Genomic DNA, 22,661 nt, shown 5'->3' on the forward strand with positions numbered 1-22,661 from the left:
CAGAAAGAAAAGTAAGTACAGAAAGTAAGTACAGACTGCCCCTTTAAGAAAAGAAAAGTTGTCCTTTCAGTTTTGAGGGTCAGGAAGCATTGACATATGTTGATTTCTTTCTTTTGACAAACTGTATGTACAGCGGCTTGCTCAAATATTCAGACCTTTTGACCTGTTTGCGCATAGCTCAGACAAAAAACAATAACAAATACATTTAGAAATAACTGAATAGCGGAGGCAAAATATGCAAAATGTCAAGGGTCGTCAAGATACTGCAGATGTTAAGTCAAGAACAGCCGCACCATGTAACACTTATGTAACGTGTCAGTCGCTTCATTGGAAGCCTAAGTGTTGACGGACAGAATACAATAAAACTACTTAAACTCCCCAAACTCTGCAGCAACTGGATATTTACGCGGAGATCCAAATGAAACGAGCATCATTCAGTAATACAAAACAGTTACGCTGCAAGTTTAAATGAAGAAAAAGAGTAAGTAAGAGTACGAGAATGGCCTTTAGAACCTAATCTAATTGAGTTATTTAAAATGTGATGCTTCATTCATTTTATGTTTATTATTCTTCAGATAAAACAAGTTCATATTTATGATTTGGAAATCCACTCAAATGAAATGTTGCCATTGTAGGCGTTTATTTCAACCAACGATGACACATTGATGGCTTTCATGGGCAGGCATCAAAACAGGAAGTAGTGTACGTACAGTAGATAGAAATGTGATTACGGTGACGTTTCAGACCTCTAATCCATATTCATGAATGGCAGTGGTCCGATTTTGATGTTTAGATCATTACATCTTTGATTGAGGACGGTTATATCTGCAGGACGGTGGAGGTTGAAAACATAAAAAAAAAGAATGGATTGCAGCTTTAAAGCAGAAAGAAAAAACAGCCAATAAACTGAAATGCATTGTGGGATCTTATCAAAGGCATCAGCACATGTTTCCCAGTGAAGACTATAGCATTTCTATAGCGTCTGTGTCTCACAAAAAAAAGGCCAAAAAAAAGAACTACAAAATCCTCATTTCCTCTGAGAGTGATTAAAGCTCAGTCGAGCCTCTTCCAGACACACCGAGGAGCAAATCTGTGCCTCCTGCCTCCCCCCCCCCCCCCCCTCCCCCGTTCTCCTTCTCCTCGTCTCATCTCTCTCTCTGTTCGATTGAAGATCAGATTGGGTGTTTCGGTTTTTCCTCCAAATCCAATATGCCAGGGCTGGTTCTAAGTGAGCGACTGGTGTAGGAGATAACACTTACCGGCGTTGAATATTGCGCCGACCTGGAAGGAGAGCTCAGAGTCGTGCTCAGCCTCACATGGGAACACTGCCTTGGCTTTCCTGCTGGTGACACTGAAAAATGAAGGCAATCAGTGAGCTGGCGGAGCTTTGGGGAGGATTACCGCACAGTTCAATCTGGGCCCGGGGCCTGCTTGTTCATTCACTCACTAGCCTGAAACAGCAGCAACGGGCCAGGCTGGAATATAAGCAAAAGTACTAAGAGAGGAGCGGGGCCACTGCACACTCGTGTCTTGCCCCGTCTCCAGTCTAGACAAGACTAGCGAGCGAGTCAGAACAGACCCATGTGCACCCGTGTGCGTGCACAAACACAATGAGATGCAGCGCGCTGTTTGTAGCAGGTTTTGTACAGCCGAAAAAAAAAAAGGCAGGCACACATCGGGTCCGCACAGCAGACAACCAACTCTGGCGAGATAATTAAAAAGTGGCGAGGGGATTCTGAAGTAGGTTTGCACACAAACAGAGGTGGAATACAAAATTTACTCCACGGTGCTTCAGCTTTTAAATTCACATTTGGGAGCTCGGAAAGCTGCATTTTAAATCAGCTTGATGTAAAAAGGGAGCCGTCAAAAAGACCGTATTCATCGCTCTGAAAACGTTCGTAAAAAAAGGCGGATTTATGCAATTGCGCTGCGGAAAACATAAAAAAACCCGCTTCCACAGAAAGGTTGTTTTGCTCACCATTGCAAACCGTTATCTCGAATGCCAGCAACATTACCATGTAGAAATTGTGCCTTCAACACACGATGCCCTGATAAATATTTCATATTCTTTCTGCAGAGCAGCAACAATGTAGGATGAGAGAGGAGAATAGAGGATATACAAACTGAAAAAAGTTTGTGGTCACAGAGTTGTCAATACAACAATGTTCAGCCGAGGTTTTTGAATTCAGATTTGGAGAAATGCACTCTCGTGGAACCGCATTTTGAAAAAAATAAATAAAAATGAGGATTTGTATTTCTATGAAAAATTGCATTAATGGATGGCCCACAGAATGACCGAGCTGTTTACAATTTTTCTGGGTAACATCTGAAAGCACTGAAAATGAATTCATCACTTGGTCTCAAGGAAGCACAGCAATAGATCAGTATAATGGGCACACTGTACACACAGCCCGTCCAGTTTTCTCAGATACCTCTGTGTGTATCTGGGGTTTGACTGAAAGGAGAGAAGGTTGCTGCTATAGCCCACACTTTGCATTAAGACCCCTCAAACCAAATCAAAGGCTGGTGAATATATGAAAAATGAAGGGAAAATACTGAAGTGCAAGGCTGCAAGAAAGATGTTAAGACGAGTGAGGGAGTTGGTAATTCTGTTGGGTGAACATGCAAGATAAGACGAGCGAGCGAGTGAAAACAGAGAGTGAACGAATCCCAGGCTGTGATATTCAGCCAATATGTGAGTGTGAGAAAAAATGACGACACCAAACAGAGACAAAGACAGGGGAAAAAAGCCGTCCACTGCCATTAAGGAATCCAGTTGGGAGGAAAAGGGAACCCCGTCTTACCTCTCCTCTGGCTTTTCTTCGTCAGAGGCAGCGGTGGTGGAAGCAGGTTGGCCCTCGCCTGAGGCTCCAGTAGACCGGGAGGCTCCTGCTATGGGGGCCCTGCAGATAAAAACAAGAACCAGACCTTTAGTCACCACGGACCCTACGCCGCTGTCTATTGACTGAAAACGTGGCGTATCCGCCCTGAAGACTCAACTACCGCGACATCCTTCAGCTAGAGAAATGAAGACGACACACAGGGATGATGTGGCCTCGTGTTAAAACATGTTGAACCCGGAGGGATTTCAGCAAAGCGGACAAGGTGAGACGTTCACCACGACCATCGGATGCTGTGCTCTCCTGCATCGGCAGATTGCTCACCACTGGTAGCAACTACTGTAAGTGGTGGTATCAGAGCAACAGGTGAGCTAAACTGAGCCACCTGTTGTTATGGAGACACGGTGAGAACACTTTTCTACACCAATCTAGAGCTTCAAAGCATCAGTCACAAGCACCATTTGAACTCGCTGCCTCCGCGTGTTCGGTCACTTCGGTCACATTCAGGTCAAGAGGCATGAAATCATTGAGGTCGGTTGAATTAACTGGCCACAAAACATTAACATGGAAGTTAGAAAACATAAACCATAATTACTATAATAATAATAATAATAATAATAATAATAATAATAATAAGATGCACATTTTTAAAAACTCTCTGTAATGTATTTAACTTTATTTTACTTGAAATGAGATTTATTCATTATTATTATTATTATTATTATTATTATTATTATTATTATTATTATTATTATTATAATTACATACATTATGTATTATTTAGAATTCATCCAGTTCCATTTGAAAACTGCCTCCACATATTGTTGAGATATTATTCAATTGAAACAGACAGTGCAACTGCTAGGCTACTTCAATACATATATATATATATATATATATATGGCAATAAATCATAGCGCAAGTTACACATTTTCTCTAACTGGACCAGGTTGAATTATAATTGAATATCGCTGGAGTAATGTAGAACACTTGTCACACAAAAAAAAGAATAAATGCTTCATTTCATACTTTGCAACACTTTGAATTCTCATGGTGTGCAGGCTGCACATTTATCCCAATAACAAGGACGACAGGCTTCCATAGACAAACAATCCATTTGTCATCCAACTCCATCTGCCAAAGAGCCTCTTCAGGAGGACTTGCTCTCGCAAATCCATATTAACCTGAAAGGAAGTCATCAAGAGATATATCTATCGGGAAGTCTGGAATTTAAAAAGTCATGCTAAGAAATGTATCAACTTCCTGTGACCCATATCTCAAGGCAACAAGTAACTAAGATCAGCTGGCTCAACCCCGACCCGTCAACACGTCTAAAGTAAACAGACCAGGCTCATCGTAAACTCTCAGTCTGCATCGCTCATTCTGAATTCACTCCTTATCAATACAGTCAATGCAGATCAATTCTGGAGGAATATTCACATATGGAGCCGTTTGTGTTTCTGTTCAGAGAACAGACAAAAGTAGACTTAAGTATTTTGAAACCTGGGTGCCACCACCGCGAAGACTGACATGCAAAGAACACAACAATTACACTTTTGTTACTTGAAATTGAAGAGATTAAAACCATCTCGACAGTGTTCTGGAGGCTGTGCGCCGATTGTTTTTGTCACCCATACATGTAGATTCAGTTCCGACAGGAATGTTTATAACTCTGTATGTGTGAAGTCAACATGAGCCTCATCTTTTACAGTGGTAGCTGTGCTTTACACTGGCTGGTATCAGCGCCAACGATTTCACGGTGGACCTACAGGATGGAGGTAGGGGGTCCTGGTAAAGGCAGAGAGGAGCAGGAGTCTAAGCCAGGCATCCCTCTGTGTTCCATGCCTGCCCCGGGGCCAGTGCTAATACAGTACATAATGAGCAAATTGCTCCTAGCTGCCGCTCCCATAGAGACGTTAATAAAGGCAATTAGAGGAAGCAGCTGGGGAGGGGCTGGAGGTTTGGAGGATGTTGTGCGTAGCGGTTACGTTGGCACTGGTGGAAGAGCGAGAGCGAAGGCGGCCTCAAGGGGGAACATGGATCTTATGTGGACATAGGTGAGCACTCGGCACTGGGCTCACGCTTCTGCATCACCTCCCTCCCTCCATTTCGCCCCCTGCCTCCCGCTCAGTGCGCTTGTCCATCCCCAGCGGTGGCTGTTTCGTTCGGGTCTGGCCTGACTGTGGGTGATTTATAGCTCTGCAGCAGTGTGGGGGCCACTGTGGTGCTCAGCTGCTCCACATCAGCATGGGGGGAGAGCGCGCTGCAGTGCAGCAAATCCACTCATTAACCTGGGCCCAGGCACAACCACTGTCTGCCTGGGTCACAGCCAAGAGAGGGGAGAGGAGAGGAGCACCAACACTTCACCCACCTGCAGGTGAACCGACTCCGATACATGCAAAACCCCCGACTACCATAAAATCAAACACACACACACACACACACACAGTTAGGAAAAGTTGACACATATAACTGCTTATTGCTGTTGAGAGAGGATTAAACAGATCTTTGAAGATCTTTGAAAAATAAGCAGATATCTTAATCATTATAGGATAAACAGTGAGGGAGAATCAGTCAATGCCACATGGCTGCCCTAGAAACTTGCTAAATGTACCAGAGGTAAATGGATTCATCCCAAAATTGCTTTCACAATTATAGCTAAGCCAAACCGAGGGAAATCGTTTGCCATTTCTCTTCAACAAAAATAGCATCAAGCTTTGAATTGCTCATCCGTTGTTTTCACCCATCACAGGCCTAGCTAAGCTTCTTCTACAAACATGATTAAATACAGTAAATGGGACTCGCGTGAAAATGCGCTGCATGCGAGGCCCTCGTGAAAACCCCTCTCGAGATGTTTGCAACACGTTTTGAAGAATATTGAATATAAGAAAGTTGTGAGGATTTTTTTGAGGCATACATAACAATTATAATTGGTATTAAAATGGATATAATTCTACATCCGTAAATCCAAAGTATCAAACAACATTGAATTCCAAAGCGTAGTGCAACTGGAGGTCATTTGATTTACTATTTCAACCATCGGGGCTATCACACATCATCTCACGCTGCCAGGTTAGTAGCAGGGAGAAATTCATCAACAAGCGAGGGACTGCTGCTTCTCATTACTGCAGGAATTTCACCCCGCAGCATCCAGGCCTTGTTGATCCTGGCGCGGCGCTAACGCCGGGATGAGCGGGGCTATCGACTGTCTTTCGACTTAAGACAGAAGGCCAGCGGTGGGATTTAGCAGTGTTTCTAGTAGAAAGTGGGATCAAACCGACGGCCGAGCTGCGCGCCGAGCCACCGCCAGTTTGGGTGGGCAGGAAATAAGCTCTGATCCACCATTTTATGATCCACAGCTGTCTGCCAGCGAGAAGGCATGGAGGCCTGAAGGTAGGGGCAGGAGAGAGAGGAAGGAAAAGTGGCCAAAGAAATGTAACCTCGTTGGGCAGGACTTGAGGCAACAGCACCACTGGGAGAAGCTGTGACTGAATTTAGGGAGAAGAGGAGAAATGAGGCAAGACACAGAAAAAGACGGAGATGATAAATCACGCCACAGTCCACAAAAGAGTCATTGCACGATATAGTGAGTCAGGACGCACTTGTGTATGACCTGGCAGATTTTGCTGCAGCTATCCTGCAGGAAACAGACGGAAAAAAAATTACGGTTTTCCAGGTGCACTTTTGAACACACCAGAGTGCAGATAATACACTTCTGAGAGCGGCTGGAAGTACTCTTAGCAGTCGCCTTCCCTACTGCTCTTTTTGGCAAGGACTGAAGCCGAATCCCTGGCTTCCAGGCCAGAGAGGTGCTGTGCCAACAGGTCTCCACCATCTCACATGCTAAGATTTATGAGCGAACAAAGCCAGGGCGACACCCTGTGACATATGGCGCAAGTCTTCATAAAGGGACAGGGGCTGCGGCTATAAGGGTAAACAAGATGAATATATCCCCAATGTCAATACGATTTGCACGGCCAACGCACGGCCACCTGTCTCCCAAACAAATAAGAGCCGAGATTTACGACCTCCTCCTGGTTGCTCCTTCCGTCCTCCAACATGATGCCACATATGTGGGAAAGTGCAAAAAAAGAAAAAAAAATACCCGCAGGAGAGAAAAGAGAAAAAAAAGGAGTTGGTTACATAAGTACAATACTGTAGAACCCTGCAACTTAGAGAAAACACTTGGTACGCACATGCCTACACACACAGGTGGGCACGTACCCACATAGGTCACAGTGAGAATCACATTGTCCTCTGTCAAGTTGTGAGGTGGATTTGTTTTTATGTTACAGCTCTTTTCCGCTGATGGAAAATGAGAAGGGGGCAGTGAATGAGGAAAAAGACTATTTCAAGGTGAATCTGTAGACATGACACAGCAGCATAACCCAATAATTCATCTCTCACATCAGCATTCAAGGCAAGTCATGGGCTGGAAAAACAACGAAAAGGACCAAGGACTTAGTGCAGAGAGAGAGAGAGAGAGAGAGAGAGAGAGAGAGAGAGAGAGAGAGAGACAGAGAGAGACACAAACTGTTGAAGGATTTTCCATCTTGTACAGGAGACCAAGAGAGTTCAAAGAATGAACATTGGGGCTGACACGAAAAGTTGATTCATTTCATTTTTGTTTAATTTTTTGATTAACTGTAAACGATTCACAGGTGAATTGAGCTGCTTATTGGCTTCCTGGTTCCGAGTCAAAAATCAATTATTGTTCGTTAATAATAATAGTGACATGGTTTCTCTTTTTTACCGAGGTGGAAAAAAACAGAACTGTGTTGCAACTACACAGTGCAGTGAAGTGTAACTGCTACTATGATGCTACGTAGGAGTAAAATCTATTAAACTGGGCAGAAGAGACAATATTTTCAGGCTCCTTTTATGTGCGCTGATTTGTTAATTAACTGATGCAATATGAAACATAACTGGCAGTTCGGGTCTTCATCAAAGTTACAAAAAAATACAAATCAAATCCAACTGTAAAAGGTCCCTAATAAGAATACTAACACTACTTTTAACATTACTACTGTTAACTCACATAATCCCAATAACGATGATAATGCCACCGCAGAACACAACCACATAAAAAGTAATGACCCCTACAGTAGAAAATGGCTTTAAATTATACATGTAGCTTCCTGTGTAGTGAAAGTGCTCTTGCTTGAAGTCCAAGCTGTGTATCTTGGTTACAAACCATTCGAGTCTCCGCCCACACCTCCAATATGTTCAGCAAATTCATATAGTGAATGAATGAAGTGGAAAGAAATGGCCACTCAGTCTGATTATAGGCTATGTTTCGGAGGCAGAGACCAGTTCATAATAACATGCTCAAATCAAACACTAGTGATTGTTTAGACAGTTTACATGGGAATGTGGTCAAATTCACTTAATGCACCTTTGAGCCAAATATTAAATTCCTTTTGCAATCCATACAATGCACAGAGCCCACATTTAGATACGTGTATGACTCCACTTGCTTCAGAACCAAACGCCTGCATTTTCAGTGGTGCACAGTCACATATTGATTTGGGACTTCAGCACAGTGAACCACTCACCTGGAGTTGCTGCCTGAGCTGAGGCTGGTGCTAAGTGGGACATGGTCACTCTTCTCTGCAGGCATCTCTGAGGCCGAGGCCGACGACGACTGGGACGATACAGACTCGTTGCTGCCCATTGATGTCTCATCTGCAGCTAGACCGGATCCATCCCCCGCTGCTGACACTTGGATGAGAAAAAAAAATATAGCTTGTTTTAATTACTTACATCTTTTCTTTAATTTTATTCCACTGCAAAAGATCCCAGCCTGTGCCAGTTTACTGACGATAGCTTGCCTGATAAAACAGCTGAATAATTTATCAATACATAAGGCAACGATGCATCAACAGGGGATTTTATGAATCAGACTGCTGTCAAAACAGGCAAGACTTACAACCAAGTGTGTATTGTTCATGATAATAAACTTCTGCAGTCATAGACAGGAAACACTAGGGAGATACAAGCTGTTTTATTTCAATTTTACTGTCAAGTAAAGATCCTGCTTTTGGGAGAAGGGAGAGGCGAGAGAAATTGTTTTTTCCTCAGCAAACACATATCAAAGCATTTAAACCCAAAGCCCATTGAGATCGCATTGAACTGCAGCTGGTCTTATGGCCTAATTATTATCAAATGTAATAACATTATTTATACATTCTACATAGACCATAGCTACATGGCATCATTGGTTTATGTACTGTACAGTTTGAATATTGTATTTAGTTTAAACTGTGATATTTTTTTTTACCTTAAAAGGAATGACACTCATTCATTTAAATGATTTGTACTTTCACAGAAGGTGTAACTAGACCTCAGCTCAGGTTTAAAGCCGGGTTGTGGAACTTTAGTCTTTCCCCTCTGGCAGTGAGATGAATTACACAAAGGCTGTCGACGTGTGCTTATGCCTGTGGGTGAGCTTGCCACTCGCTTGCTCTTTTTTTTACTTTAATGCTTCATCTAAATCCAATCCAGAAACTTTTCTTCGACACTTCTTAAAATGTTCCGCCATACTCCTATTGCTGCGGCTCCGTCGCTATCATCTCGACCCTTCTTCCTGCCCCCTTTAGCTCCGACTGGTTGACGTAAAAAAGGTATCACTTCTGGTGCGCCACCGTGGGACACCACTGCATAACAATGCATCTAATTAAAATGTGACTATAATGTGAAAGGGGTCACTTGTGGTGATGAACAGACATGATGAAAATGATCATCTAAATGTGCAGCTCCCCTTGGGCTTGAAGGAGCTTTAGTTTCAGCTCATTGTTTAGCTGTCCGGTCCACAACTTTACTGTTTTGGTTCACTCATCGCATAGTTTTCGGCTGCTGTTTTCAGTGAAAACCAGCTGTTCACTATCTGCTCGGCGCCAAACAGCAGACGGATAAACTAGCTGGTGAACAAAATGGAGCCTTTGGCAGCGGAAGTGGCAGACATGTCCTTTAGAAGTTGGTAGAGACCACAAACAGAGCTAAAATAAAGAAAACAGAAGCATGACTCCAAATGAATGATAAGTGTGGACCGTGCTGCTTGATGTGTAAATATAAGTAACTGATCGGCAACGCATTTGCTATATCAACTTAAAAGTTTGTTCTTGTTTCCCCAAAGGGTTTAAACAAATCAATAGCATATATACAACTGATCACCTATTGAAAGATGACTTGTGTTCTCTTAACTATTGTAACGCTTTATGATACAAACTCAGATTAATGTACTTCCCTAGACATGGTGTGTTGTCACATATGAATATACACCTCACAAGAAGACCCACGTGCATACAGTACATAACACTCTTCTCTTTCTCCCACTTAATTGTTTTAAAATTTGCTTTTAGCCGCTGAAGGCCGAGAGAACTTACTTAAAAACAATTATGTGGGACTCGTATAAAAAAACACCATGGTTAAAAAAGGATTATGCCTTTCATCCCTGATATTAAAATACCCCGCGCTGAAAGATGGCGCGACGGAGGAAAAGAGAGGCAATCTGGTAAGCAGATTTAGATTCCTACTGGGCCTTGGATCACAGATTGCTGAGGCCAGATTTTTTTGGGTCACCAGGTCACCTGATGCACCGGAGAAGGCCTGTATCATTCTCATTTCATCAATTATCGGCGGAAACTGACGTCAGTTTGAAGCATTTTAAAGAAATGAACACACAAAGGCAAAACCTCTCCACACAGTCACACAGAGAGGAGGCGACAGTGTGTCATCTGTGGTCACTAGGTAACAGACAGACTAACCATCAGTGAGTGAATTAACTCAAAGCCCAGCAGGACTCAAGTGTAAATACACTCAGATGCCAGTGTATTTGCTACAACTAGCCAAAACTACATTAATGCAGTTTAATACAACGGCTCTGCGTCACATCCAACCTTTTTGGGAAGGGCACACTGTTCCGTTTTTTGCAGAAACAGTTTCAGGGAGCTGTTGAGCTGTATTGCACAGTACAGAGAGGTGTTTCTGTTACTTCGCCCACCACTCTCATTGAAATAAATGAGGTGTAGCTAATATTTAACTGGCAACTGAGCTTATTTTGATAAGTAGTGCACAAAAGTTTCTCAGTTGAGATCGAAACAGAACACCTTGTGTACACAAATTAACAATTCATACCTTTGAATCACCCTAAATGTGTGCTCTCTATATACTCTGAACAACTATGAGTGGGATTTGTGATACTACCCACTGATTGTACCACAAAAGACACTATGGCAGACAGGAATACACACTATTAAACAATAAAAGTTGTTGTGTCATGGGAAACTTAAATGAGATTGGGTTTACTACATGACAGTTTAATATAGTTTTCTTGTGGTGTTGCACTGAGATTATTTAATATACTTTTAGCCTGTATTCAAGGTAACCTAGCTAGCTAGCTAGCTAACTCTCCAGCTACCTACAGTTGCTATATCTATGAAAACAGGCCCTTTTCACAGCAGCACTTTTGACACGCAGGGTAAACACAGATATAATTGATAACATTGAATATGATCCAGTTCTATTTAGTGTGTGAAAAAGCCATTCCAGTGAGCCAACATGCACAATACCAGGGCCCTGGCCAATCTAAATGCAACAGGGCCATAATTAATGTTATCAATTACACCTGTGTGTCAAAATGGCTGCTGTGAAAAGGGGCCTACAGTGTGGATGACATACAGTTACAGAAATGACAACTTTATAATTTGATTTTGATTTGACTTTGTGAAAAAAATTACGCTAACTGCTCCTAGCTATTGCTAGCGTAGCTTCGGTTTCAACTGTCACCCGCTAATGACTGATTAGGTTCAAAACAAAATACTCCCCCCTTCTGGAACAGGATGAAATAATGAAGCAAATAAAATAATAATAATTCATGCTGATTACCAGGATAATATACATTCCGATAACTAATCTTATTATATTTTTTTAAAACATTTCTTACAGGATGACAGGCCGTGCATGTTCTGTTCATTTGTGTAAACCAGTATTTCAAGAACAGATATAACAAGTTTGGGCTGACAATTTATTAATTTAAGAGCATAAATTACAAATGTACGTGCACAAATTACCAAACACATTTACCCCCTGATACCTGTTGGGCTCCGTAAATGAATAAATCAATATTCGAGTAGCATTCTTTCTGGATCACTAAGGTAGTTTCGTTCTACAAAAGCTTATTGCTAAGGTACCTTATAATCATCTTATAAGTCTTTTGTCTAACTCGGTTCCTGTAATATATTCAGAGGGGTGAAAATATACAGGTGCAGGTGTGTACGTCTCTTACCATTCTGCATGTCTAGGGCTTGTGGATTGTAGACAGCCAGGGGCCGATTCTGTCGACCCAGCTTCTTGGACTGCCTTGTGGGAGCAGAGAATACTGGGCCAGCAGGTGAAAGAGGGCACGACTCCGGAGCATCTGCAAAGATCTGAATACACAATGTGATTACAGTAAGTCTCTAGCAAGACTAAAAGCACAGTGCAGCAAAGAGTTGAGCAGCAGCAGCAGCAGCAGGAACAGCAGCAGCGTGTCCCTAACTGACGTCACTTAGTCAACAGCTTTGGGAACTCACAGGCTTTATGTAGTGGTAGATTAATGGAAAAGGCCATTTGCAGCCACAGCATGTGCTCCTCGGGAGAGCCGAGCAGCTCATTGATTGGACCCTAATATCTGCATGTGAGAAGATTTTGTTTGTGCCAAAATAAACGAGAGCAGCTCCACATGTAACACAATCGCATCCCGTCCAGAAATCTGGGTCTGAGTTAAGGTGACGTTTCTCCGCAGAGAAACTGACCCAGTCTCTGAAAGAGTGGAGAGTTAAATAAACAGGGTTTTGGACTCGAGGAGGGCCGGCCAACTGGCGCGGCCTGTTTACACCGGGCGGTGTTTACATACGAACTTCAGATGTAGAGTTAAAAGAGAATAGGGCTGCAGAGGAGAGGAAGTCTCAGTAGAGCCTCAGAAAGGATCACAGACGAGGAGAGGAGGAAGGTAGGGAAGGAGGGAGGGAGAGAGAGAGAGAGAGAGAGAGAAAGTGCCAGAGAAAGTGAGACAGTGTGAACGAGAGAGACAGACACAGAGGAGGGGGCTATGCGAGAGAAAAGTTTGCAGGAGAAAGCAGATAGAAAAAGTGAGAAATCTGATATGGCTGAGAGTTTCTGCTGCCTCCCTCTCTCTCTCTCTGCAGATGGAGGTGAATGTAAAACAGAGTCTACTGTTGGTATCTGGGGGTATCAACAGTCTGGAGTGGGACTAAGCTGTGAGAGAAGTTAATGCCTGCCTGTCTGTCTGTCTGTCTGTCTGTCTGTCTGTTCAACTTTTCCCCTGCTCTAACACGCTGTACTTTCCAAAATGCTCTTGCTGCAGCATTCTAACACTACATCCTTTATCACCTGGACGGTGTTGGATACCTCTGGGTAGTCTCCGGGACTAGCAGTATACACTGTGTTGTTTTAGCACATTTGTACAGCCCGTTGGGTTTCACCAAGCCTCTGTATTCTAACACCCCGTTTTAGATTTGCGAGCTTGGGTGGAGCTATTATTCACAGCACACATCATATTTCATTTAATGAAGCTGCAGGAAAATAATAAAAACAGAAAAACACTAAAAGCTCTTTGGCTCCATCTGATTCTAGGCAGAGTGCAGCGCTGCTCCAAACAGATTAGAAGACTAATCTCAAACCTTTTTCTCTTGTGACACCGACAATTATCCCCCTTTGAGGATTGGCACCGATTAATGACATCCTGAGATTACATGATCCCACCAACTACAGGTTATGAGACAACTCATGAGCAAAATAAATGTATTTAAGCAGGCAAAGGACCTTCCAAATTAAATCAAATATATATGATAATCTACACAATAACCAACCTACTGAAAATGAACAGAATCAAATGTGTTTAATCCCGGTGAGAGCACTTGGGGCTCCCCCTATTGGCCAAATCAAAGATTCTGGATATTAGACTGCTGTCTTGCTCCTCTGTACCTGAACAACTATGCTGTCCAATGAGTTTAAGTTAAACATCTCATTATCTGAGGAGTTTTTTCTGCTCATTATTTTGCAGAAAAAGCAATAAACATAACACGCATGTATTCAAACAGACCACGACGTGCATTTTCATTGCTCGAACATTTGCTCAAAGAAGATGAATTTAAGGTGGAGAAGTCTAAAACAGCCTTAAAAAGGGGACCTACAGAAAAGAAGAGCTTCCTAATTGAGACTCTTACTCTGCCCGAAAGAAATTCTGTTGTCAGGCACGGTACAGTATGCGCACTTCTCTGCCAACAGAAAGTGCCAAATTGAAACTTGGAAAACAAAACTTCGAAACATTGTAAGAAAGCGCTAAGTGCTGAGAGACCAAGACTAGCAAACATTAGATCTTTTGCTTTGCTTGCACATTTGTTATCCTTCAGTATCAAGTAATTACACGCCAACCGGGTAGATAAACACAAAAGGTGCTGTGTGTGTGTGTGTGTCACCTCATTCAGATTTGACTCAGTGTCATCATTGTACCTTGTGTTGCCTAGCGCGCCAATTTTTTTAGTAAATGGAAACACAATTATAAGCACAATGTTGCACTGACAGAATGAATGATTAAAGTGCAGTCAGTGCAGTAAAGATTTGATCATTCGTAAACAGACATTTTGGAAGAAAATAGAACACAATGCAACAAAAAGACTTTCACTCTGTTTTTGTAGACGTGGTACTAATTACTTACACTGGAAGTTATACTGCTATGGTGCCTCGACAGTATACGTTCAGTTTCAAGTGCATTACTTTGTGATAGTACAGTCCATACTGCCCTGCATGTCTGGCAAATGAGTGTTACCTTTTCATTCTGTTCAATGAGGATCTCCACCACAATGTTCTGGAACTTAAGATCCATGATGGCAGCGACGGTATCCTCCTGTGGCCTCATTAGCGTGGGGCCAAACACCACGCCCAGGTTGGCCACGGTCATCAGATTCTGTTTACTGTGAGCCGCCACACTGAGGAAGATAACATCTCACATTATACACAGTTTACTCCAACTTACTAACTCGCCTTCACTGATATGACTACTCTACTGGATACAATGAAAACAAGTAAACACTGAACACTTGACAGAAAAGGGGAAAGATTAAATGCGGACAAAGAAAAACCGGGCAACACTTGACTGAACTGTAACTGTTATGTATAGAGTGCTACAGGGATGATGTATATTTTTAGGCTAACCAGGCGGCAACCTCCGGTTTTACAGAGTGAAGCCAATGCACAAGTGTCTTAAAAGCATTCTCTCTACTGACCAGCAGGGGGCGACTCCTCCGGTGGCAAAATGAAGTCAGATTGTATGAAAGTCTATGAGAAAATGACCCTACTTCTCACCTGATTTATTACCTCAGTAATTCAAGTTCATGGTCTCAATCGCTAGTTTCAAGTATTCTTCAATACAGCATGATGTTTATTTATAAATTATGGTCCATTTAGAGTAAAATAGACCGTACAGTAGAGCATGCTTTAGGGCGGGCTTACTGTGATTGACAGGTCGCTGACGCTACCAGAGCCGAATTCGGCATTTCCTCATTGCAAATATGGTAACTACCGTTCAGTGGTTGCAAAAAAGTCAAGATGGCGACGGCCAAATCGCCGAACTTGAGGCTTTGCAACAGCAGTCCACAAAATGGCTGACGTCACTTCTTATATACAGTCTATAAGGCCAACACTGAAAGTTAGTATCGCACTAGTTAGCTAAACAAAAAGCCAATGGGACTTTCTATTGGATTATCACAGAAAATAAACTGTGTGGCATACAAACGTTTACTTACATGTTTTGTTCAGCAAAGAAATTTTACAAATAATCACCACTTCTATGATTTTTTAAGCATAAATGCGATCGCCAGAAGCCACCAGTTAACGTTAACGGCTGTAAACAAACCACAACACAGTGGCATGACTTCATTAAGTTGACGGCGGACAAGTGAATGGCTTGATGACGTTTTGTAGTCTCATTTAGCCACTTGTTAGCAAAAGCTTCAAAATTCACAAGAGGGGTATTTACTGACATATTTATATTGTAGAACAAAACGTTAAAATCCCATAAACTTGTGCTAACCACAGATCTTATTTTAGGCATCTAACCAAAAACACATTAAAATAAAACTACCGACTTCGAGTCGAGCGAACGGGAAGTGGAAAAATGCTCAATTCCCCACGTTTTACGACTCATTCCTGCAGCACTCAATTGCGATGAATAAAAAGGTTTTGAGCAAAAAAGAAAATGAAGAATACATAGTGTCAATTGCTCCCTGAAGAAAAACACCCGACATCCAGGTGTTCCCCATGCACACGGTGTAGATGAGGTGTTAAGCCACTTCTAGATGACAGCCTCACTCATTTAACATTCAGTATGGCACTTATAGTGCAAAATTCCTCCTCTGCTCTTTTCCCCCTAAATGTCAATGTTTCATTCGTCAAATTGAGATTTAATGTAATTATTTTTATGACGTTTACAGAGAGGTGGTGTTTTTACGCAAAGCGACTCACTGCTGCTAAAAAGCACTGCAGGAAACCTTTAAATATTTAGTGTTTCTTCCTATAATGCATCATTTCACAAGTCCAGAATGGCTCAAGAAAAACAATGAGATGTTGCTATTTTTTCGGGATTATTCTGAACTTTTCCACGGCATTTTGAGATTACAAGACAACTATAAATGAGGGATTTCAGCACGTCTCATGACAGCAGTTAGCTTTAGCAAAACCTCTTCAATCTAAACATTAAGTAGTCCTGCATGTACAGCTCCCATTTATCTGTCCCTACAATGATTATAACATGAAATGAAGTATTTGTGCATCTAAACGTTTTTTAAGTTACACACCTGCTATAATGAAAAGGCTTTTAATATCAATTCCAACAATAACTGAGATTTGATGAAGAGGAATGATACGACTTATTTAATGTCTTCTGGGTTAGTTTTGCAACACCTTCAGTAGATTAAACTTTATCTTAGGAGGTCAAATATGTGGGAGAGAAAAACCTTAATTTGAGGAGAAAGTTACGCGGACAGGTGAAGAGATTTCACACTTAAAATATGATGATACGCAGTAGAGCAGCCGAGACAGTTTAAATAGCTTCAAAGGATGCCTTTGAAGACAAAAACATTGGTGACAACTCACATTTATAACATCTCTGAAACCATTTCAGATAGGAGTGTGAAATTCTGGCTTTGCTTCCTTCCCCCTGCAGGACATGCACACACGCCAACTTCAGAAAAATATTCGAGTCTCTCCAGTCTGGAGAATTTCACGCTGGATAATCCAAATTCAATTTCAATAGCGCTGCCTTTTTACCAGAGCCTGATTCCGCAGCGGGTTTTCTATGAAATAAGATCCACCAGACTTTCACTGCCTCAGGGAAGAGGGATTATTTACTTATCTTCAATTTGCTCATATTTAGTTTATAAAAAGCTTGCTGAGGTAAAACCTTGTAATGTTAGCTAACATTATTTCCTAAATCTCTCCTTCTATCTAATCTAACAAAGTGAGTGATGCATAATAGTGGTCTATCCAGGGGTGTATATAGTAATCTCAAGAGAGGGCTTAATTTGAGAGGTCCATTTTATTTCCCTTCACTGGAGGGCTGCACAACAGTCTAAACAGGTACGTTAGGCTACACAATTCACCCGGAACGACTCTCAGTCATTTCAAAATGACATAAGAAAAAAGCAAAGTTAAGATGCTAGCGGCAACAATTTTCTTAGCCATCAGTCACTGAGTAGACAGAGAGGAGATGGAGTGACAGCAGGGAAGGGGGAGTGAAGAGAGTGGGAGTGAAGGAGAGAGAGAGAGAGAGAGAAAAAGCATGTGGAGTGAGAACGAGGAGACAGACAGGAAGAGCAGAAAGAGAGAACTGAGAGAGAGAGGGGGTGGAGATTGGCTGAACTATGACCAAGGAACTATGAACACTCACTTGGCCAGATGCTTCATGAGCAGCCCGAGGACTTGTCGATTCTTCTCCGGTAGTTTGTGGACCAGGCAGTGGACGGCTTGGATGCGAGACTCTGGACTACCGCCCTCTGTTCAAAAACGCAGGAGCAGCCACGCACTTGCATTAAACTACAAGGATTTCACTGAACTCCTCAGGTGGCAAAGAGCCAACGCTACTGTGCAACATTAGCAAACAGCAAATTCAAAGAGATGATGATGATGATGCACGAGGTACACCGTTGATCTGGTACAGCGCACCAAATGAAAGTAGTTCAGCAGAGTAATTGAACCTTCTACTACTTCAAAAGTCCGAACAAACTAATTGGATACATTCTGGAAAACATCCAAATGAGGGAAAAAGTCAGTGGACCTTTAAGGACACAATGATCAGAGGCTATCACCTCAAGTGTAATGTTTGGAGGAAGATACATTCCAGTTTAAATCAGCGAAGAAGGGGTGTGAAAGTGATATATAGTCTGAAGCCTCCCAGGATTTGGCAGCGGGGACCACTATGCTGGCGAAAGGAGATAGCTTTACGTTACTGTCGCTACCGTATAAACCCCCAAAGATCATCTCTTAAACATTTCCTCACACATGGGCATCTGACCGCCCACACACAAGCACACACACACACACAAAACATCATTACTATGGGAACGACAAGGATTTAAACGTGGAAAAAGCTGCTTATGGATGCTGTCATCCATCAAAAAAATAAAAATATTCGTCGCTAATCCATTTTTTCCCCCTCGTTATGAGGGCATTGCGAGCGCCTGATAAAAATGTCAACCTGATCCAATTATAGCACTTGTTGTAATAGGATTCAAGTTTGGCTTGCTTTAAAAAAACATTTAGCACATAAATGATGTTATGTGGGCGGAAAAAAAAAAGTGTCTTTTTGCTGTTCAAGGTCACTCACTGGACCTTTTGGGGGCATGTAAATTACAGCATATTTATAATTTTAAAGCTTTTAGCTTTAACCTTAAATGGCTTATTTTGCCACAGGTAGAAATTAGATGAAGATGGGCAGTAGGCTCACATGGAAAACCGTCTGAAATGTCAAAAAGGTATGTCTGATTCTTCAAATCACATTTCCTCGTGAGAAACAGGGCGACGGTGTCCTCGGCTTTTGGGAGTGCAAATTTTTAAGAGTAAGAAGGCCTAAACGTACTGTATAGCATTAAACATTACACTTTAAAAGTCTGAAGATGAGGACAACTGTGAATAGATCCTCATCAGCATTCAACACACACTCAGACCAATAGCTTTCAGACTATGAATCCTTTACTTTAGAGGATTTTACCCACTTAAAAGAATTGGTAAAAAGTTTACAAAAAGTGATTGAACTGGTTTTCAGTTGACTGCGTATTTTCAACAACGCACTGAAGTAGAGGAAACTGAATGTCCATCTGTGATACAACACATGTGTACACTGTCTTTACTCAGTGATGGTATAAGAGAAGGTCAAACTTACTTGCAAGGCTAATAAACTCTTTGTAAAGTCCATAGGTCATCAACGGCTCAGGAAGGCTCCTTCACAAAGAGAGAGAGAGAGAGAGAGAGAGAAGGGTTAGGTGGAGAAGTGAGAGCTAAAGTGAGCGAGGGGGGGGGGGGGACAGAAATAGCCGGCACACTGTTTTATAGGGTCTGCACACAGCAATGATTAATGTGGCCGGGCCAGGGGATGGAATTAGATGGTGCACACGTTGAGATAACCAAGTTCATCTGAAGGTACTTCCACACTGCAGCTGGCAAGTGGCCAAAGGTACTTAGCCTCAGAGGAAAGTGAGGAGATTGACCCTGCTTTATTCCAGCGGGCCAGCCACAAAGTAAAAGACATGTCAGAGCAATGCTCAGCATGGTTTAATATAGCATAACAATGTGGATAAGCTATGTTAGCTTAGAGGGTGTTTGCCTGATTGAACACAGCGAAAACCAGAGGAGAGTGTGACAGAGTCTCACGTCCCGTTACAAACCGCTTCCTTTAAAAAGGGTCAAAGCTTAAAATCCACCCATCACGACAAGATCTTAACTCCTTTTAATAGGTCTGGTCGTTTACGTCCTGATCAGAATACTTGTTAATGGATGATAGTCTAATACCACAATGTTAAACAGCAGTGGACACTGAAGATTACATTTCATGGCAGCACATAGTTCACTGTAACTGAATAGAGCATTAACAGCTTTGATGTTCTTATTTATTTTAAGTTATAGCACTGTCAATTAAACTGCTACCAAATATTGGAAAAATAGCTGCCAATTGTTTGATCATAATTAATATTTTACTTTTAAAATGTGACATTTAGACCTGTTTATTTTCACAATCATAACATCGTACAGCAAAATGAACACGATTTTAACTGTGCCGGTTAAGATGTATTGTTTTTTTAATAATGTGCTTGTTGTTTTCGAATTGGTTGGTTTTGCTGCTTTTTTTGTAAGCTTATGTTAGCGTAGTTTTTCCTCCTTCCTTTTGTTATTGTTTGTTTTTCTTGAGAGGTTCAGAGGGCGTGCATTGTATAAGTCTTGACCTCTCCGGTCAAATTTCAGCATCTGATGGGCCGAAAAGCTTCTTGTGAGTATTTTTACTGTTAATAAGGAAAACAGGCCAACGTCCAAACTCAGAAAATACAAATTTTCCTTCATTTTAATAAGCAAAGCCAACTCAATTTGTTGCTAACCGCACATGTTTACAAAAACAAACTGGCATTTAAATGAAAACTGCCTCAGCTTCTTGCAACCAAACTACATTTTTAATCTTTGAACTTCACCCACTCTATCTGTCAACCAGGAAGGAGTCGGTGCATGCGGAACAGGCATACAGTAAGCAATGTGACCTCGCAGGAAGTTAATTATGCAGCAGCACTTTGCATAATTAACTCATTTTATATAAAAGACAGAGACCAGAATGGATTGAGTGTTTCATATTCAAGTGAACAGAGCCTCAATCATCAGAAGAAAGATACATACAAAGAAAATGTTCCGTTAACCACCGGGGTTGTCTCAGGTCACAAGTGGATTTGCTTAGACACACAGCAACTCTGAATCAATTATGCACCAGGAGTCACGTCACAGCCTCCGTTTGAATGCAGCAATACAAGGTTAACAAATTACGAAACTTAACTTATATCTCATAATTTGCTCAGGGGAAATATTAATTACAATATACAACGTTGTGAGTGACAGGAAGTGTTAAACTGATCACAACAGAGGTTTGATGATTAGCAAACTAACAATATCATCAATGCTTACTGGGTAGAAACTGATGATTTTAGGGCAAACTACATTTGACTGTTTTGTCCATAAAATGTTTTAATTCCAAACAGTCAAAGAGTTCTTGTTGTATTTCGCCAACAGTCCAAAAGGTCCGACGATATTCAGTTTAGATCACACATGACAAAGAATCAGCACGAAACAGTGAATATTTGACAATTTTTGCTTGAAAATAACTCAAACAATGAATCCATTATCAAATTAGTTGCCAGGTAATTTACTGTCAATCAAGTAATCGATTACTCGACAGCTTCAGATGGTTTACCTGTGTGCTCGTGTCCGTGTGTGAGCGCGTCTTTAATCCCACTGATCCTTACCTCAGATAAAGCTTCAGTGCACTCGTTACTGTCTTAACGTCCCAGTCCTCGCTGGTAGACAGATCCACTTCGTTGCTCTCCTCGTCTGAATTAAAACACAATCACGAAACACAAGTCTTAAAGGAATATTAACACAACACAACGCACCAGCTAACTATTGGTTTTCACATTAAGCAGCCAAAGACAAGGGCAGCCTAGAAAGTCTAAATATGTAATATAAATATGTAACTAGTAATAAGTCATATGAGGATAAAAGCAGTGCTACTGGCCTTGGGGGGTCGAGTCTAGTCTAGCCCCAGTGGATATGGAAGGAAGTTGCAGCTTCTGCAGGCTGCTGGTTCTCTACTCATTACACGTTTAATTAATCCCCCACTACTTCGCTGGCTCCACAGGGACTCCAGAGCTGTGTTTTGCTGAAAATTGAGGTGGCCCATTATCACGACAGTCACTAACGTAAGTAACCTCTGATGAATTACGGAGGATACAGAAGAGTAATGTGTCAGTAACATGCACTGCACAGGGCTCAGGTCAACACACAGATGGTAGGTGGTCTGTGTTACATGACATTTTTTTTTAATATTATTTCCATCCGAGCACTGCAGCCAGGAGGACTGTGTGTTTCTCCGCCTGCTCTGTCCAATATCAACTTCAGAGAGCAAATGTTTTTGAACAGTGTTTGTAGCCAAAGCTGTGCCTCTGCGAGTGTGTATGTGTTGAGATTAATGGGGTCTGCACAGGCTCGGTAGTCTGCTCTCTAGCACAAACAGGCTTGGACCTGGTGTGGTCAAGGACACAAAAGGGAAATGATTGGCAGTAGCAGTTGGAGTAGCATTGATTATGAGACTGCCGACCACAAAGCAGCAGCAAGTTCAAAGATGTAATTCTTTGTTATTTTACCTTATCTGCATTAAGCCCTTGGGGACACAACTGTACCGTGTGGTGACTGTAGCATAGCGGCTAAAGTTACGATTTGCAGCTCCCATGACATCCTGAGATGCAGAAAAACATTTTGCCGTACAAATTTATTACGCAGGTCTGTGGAACTAGAAGCTCAAATGTGCTGACCGTCTTGCTTTTTCAAAACTAAGGAAAAGGCGGAATGACAAACCGGTCGAATGAATGTGAAACTAAGTCCAAGATGACCTTCACCAAATATCATGATCATCATGAAAGCAACGCATGTGTGACATGTGTGCTGTGGACTTGTTGAATTTATTGAAAAATATTATTGAAAATAATTCACATAATGTTTTATCCATGAAATATT

The 22,661-nt window shown here is 41.8% G+C and overlaps 1 protein-coding gene across 3 annotated transcripts in view; it reads right to left on the reverse strand.

Annotated features, from left to right (window-relative positions):
• Positions 1–22,661, reverse strand: part of arhgap10 (Rho GTPase activating protein 10) — a 46,976-nt gene that overhangs the window by 2,653 nt on the left and 21,662 nt on the right. For 2 of the 3 annotated variants that reach the window (XM_079159399.1, XM_079159400.1), the window contains 8 exons: positions 21,395–21,479; positions 19,279–19,337; positions 17,788–17,893; positions 14,671–14,830; positions 12,127–12,268; positions 8,396–8,561; positions 2,805–2,903; positions 1,260–1,351 (listed from right to left, as the gene is read on the reverse strand). In XM_079159399.1, coding sequence (XP_079015525.1) covers positions 1,260–1,351; positions 2,805–2,903; positions 8,396–8,561; positions 12,127–12,268; positions 14,671–14,830; positions 17,788–17,893; positions 19,279–19,337; positions 21,395–21,479 — 909 coding nt within the window. The remainder of the gene's footprint in view (positions 1–1,259; positions 1,352–2,804; positions 2,904–8,395; positions 8,562–12,126; positions 12,269–14,670; positions 14,831–17,787; positions 17,894–19,278; positions 19,338–21,394; positions 21,480–22,661) is intronic. The other variant, XM_079159401.1, reaches the window with a different exon arrangement.

The sequence above is a fragment of the Pholis gunnellus genome, assembly GCF_910591455.1.
Source record: "Pholis gunnellus genome assembly, chromosome: 5".
NCBI classification, from domain to species: domain Eukaryota; kingdom Metazoa; phylum Chordata; class Actinopteri; order Perciformes; family Pholidae; genus Pholis; species Pholis gunnellus.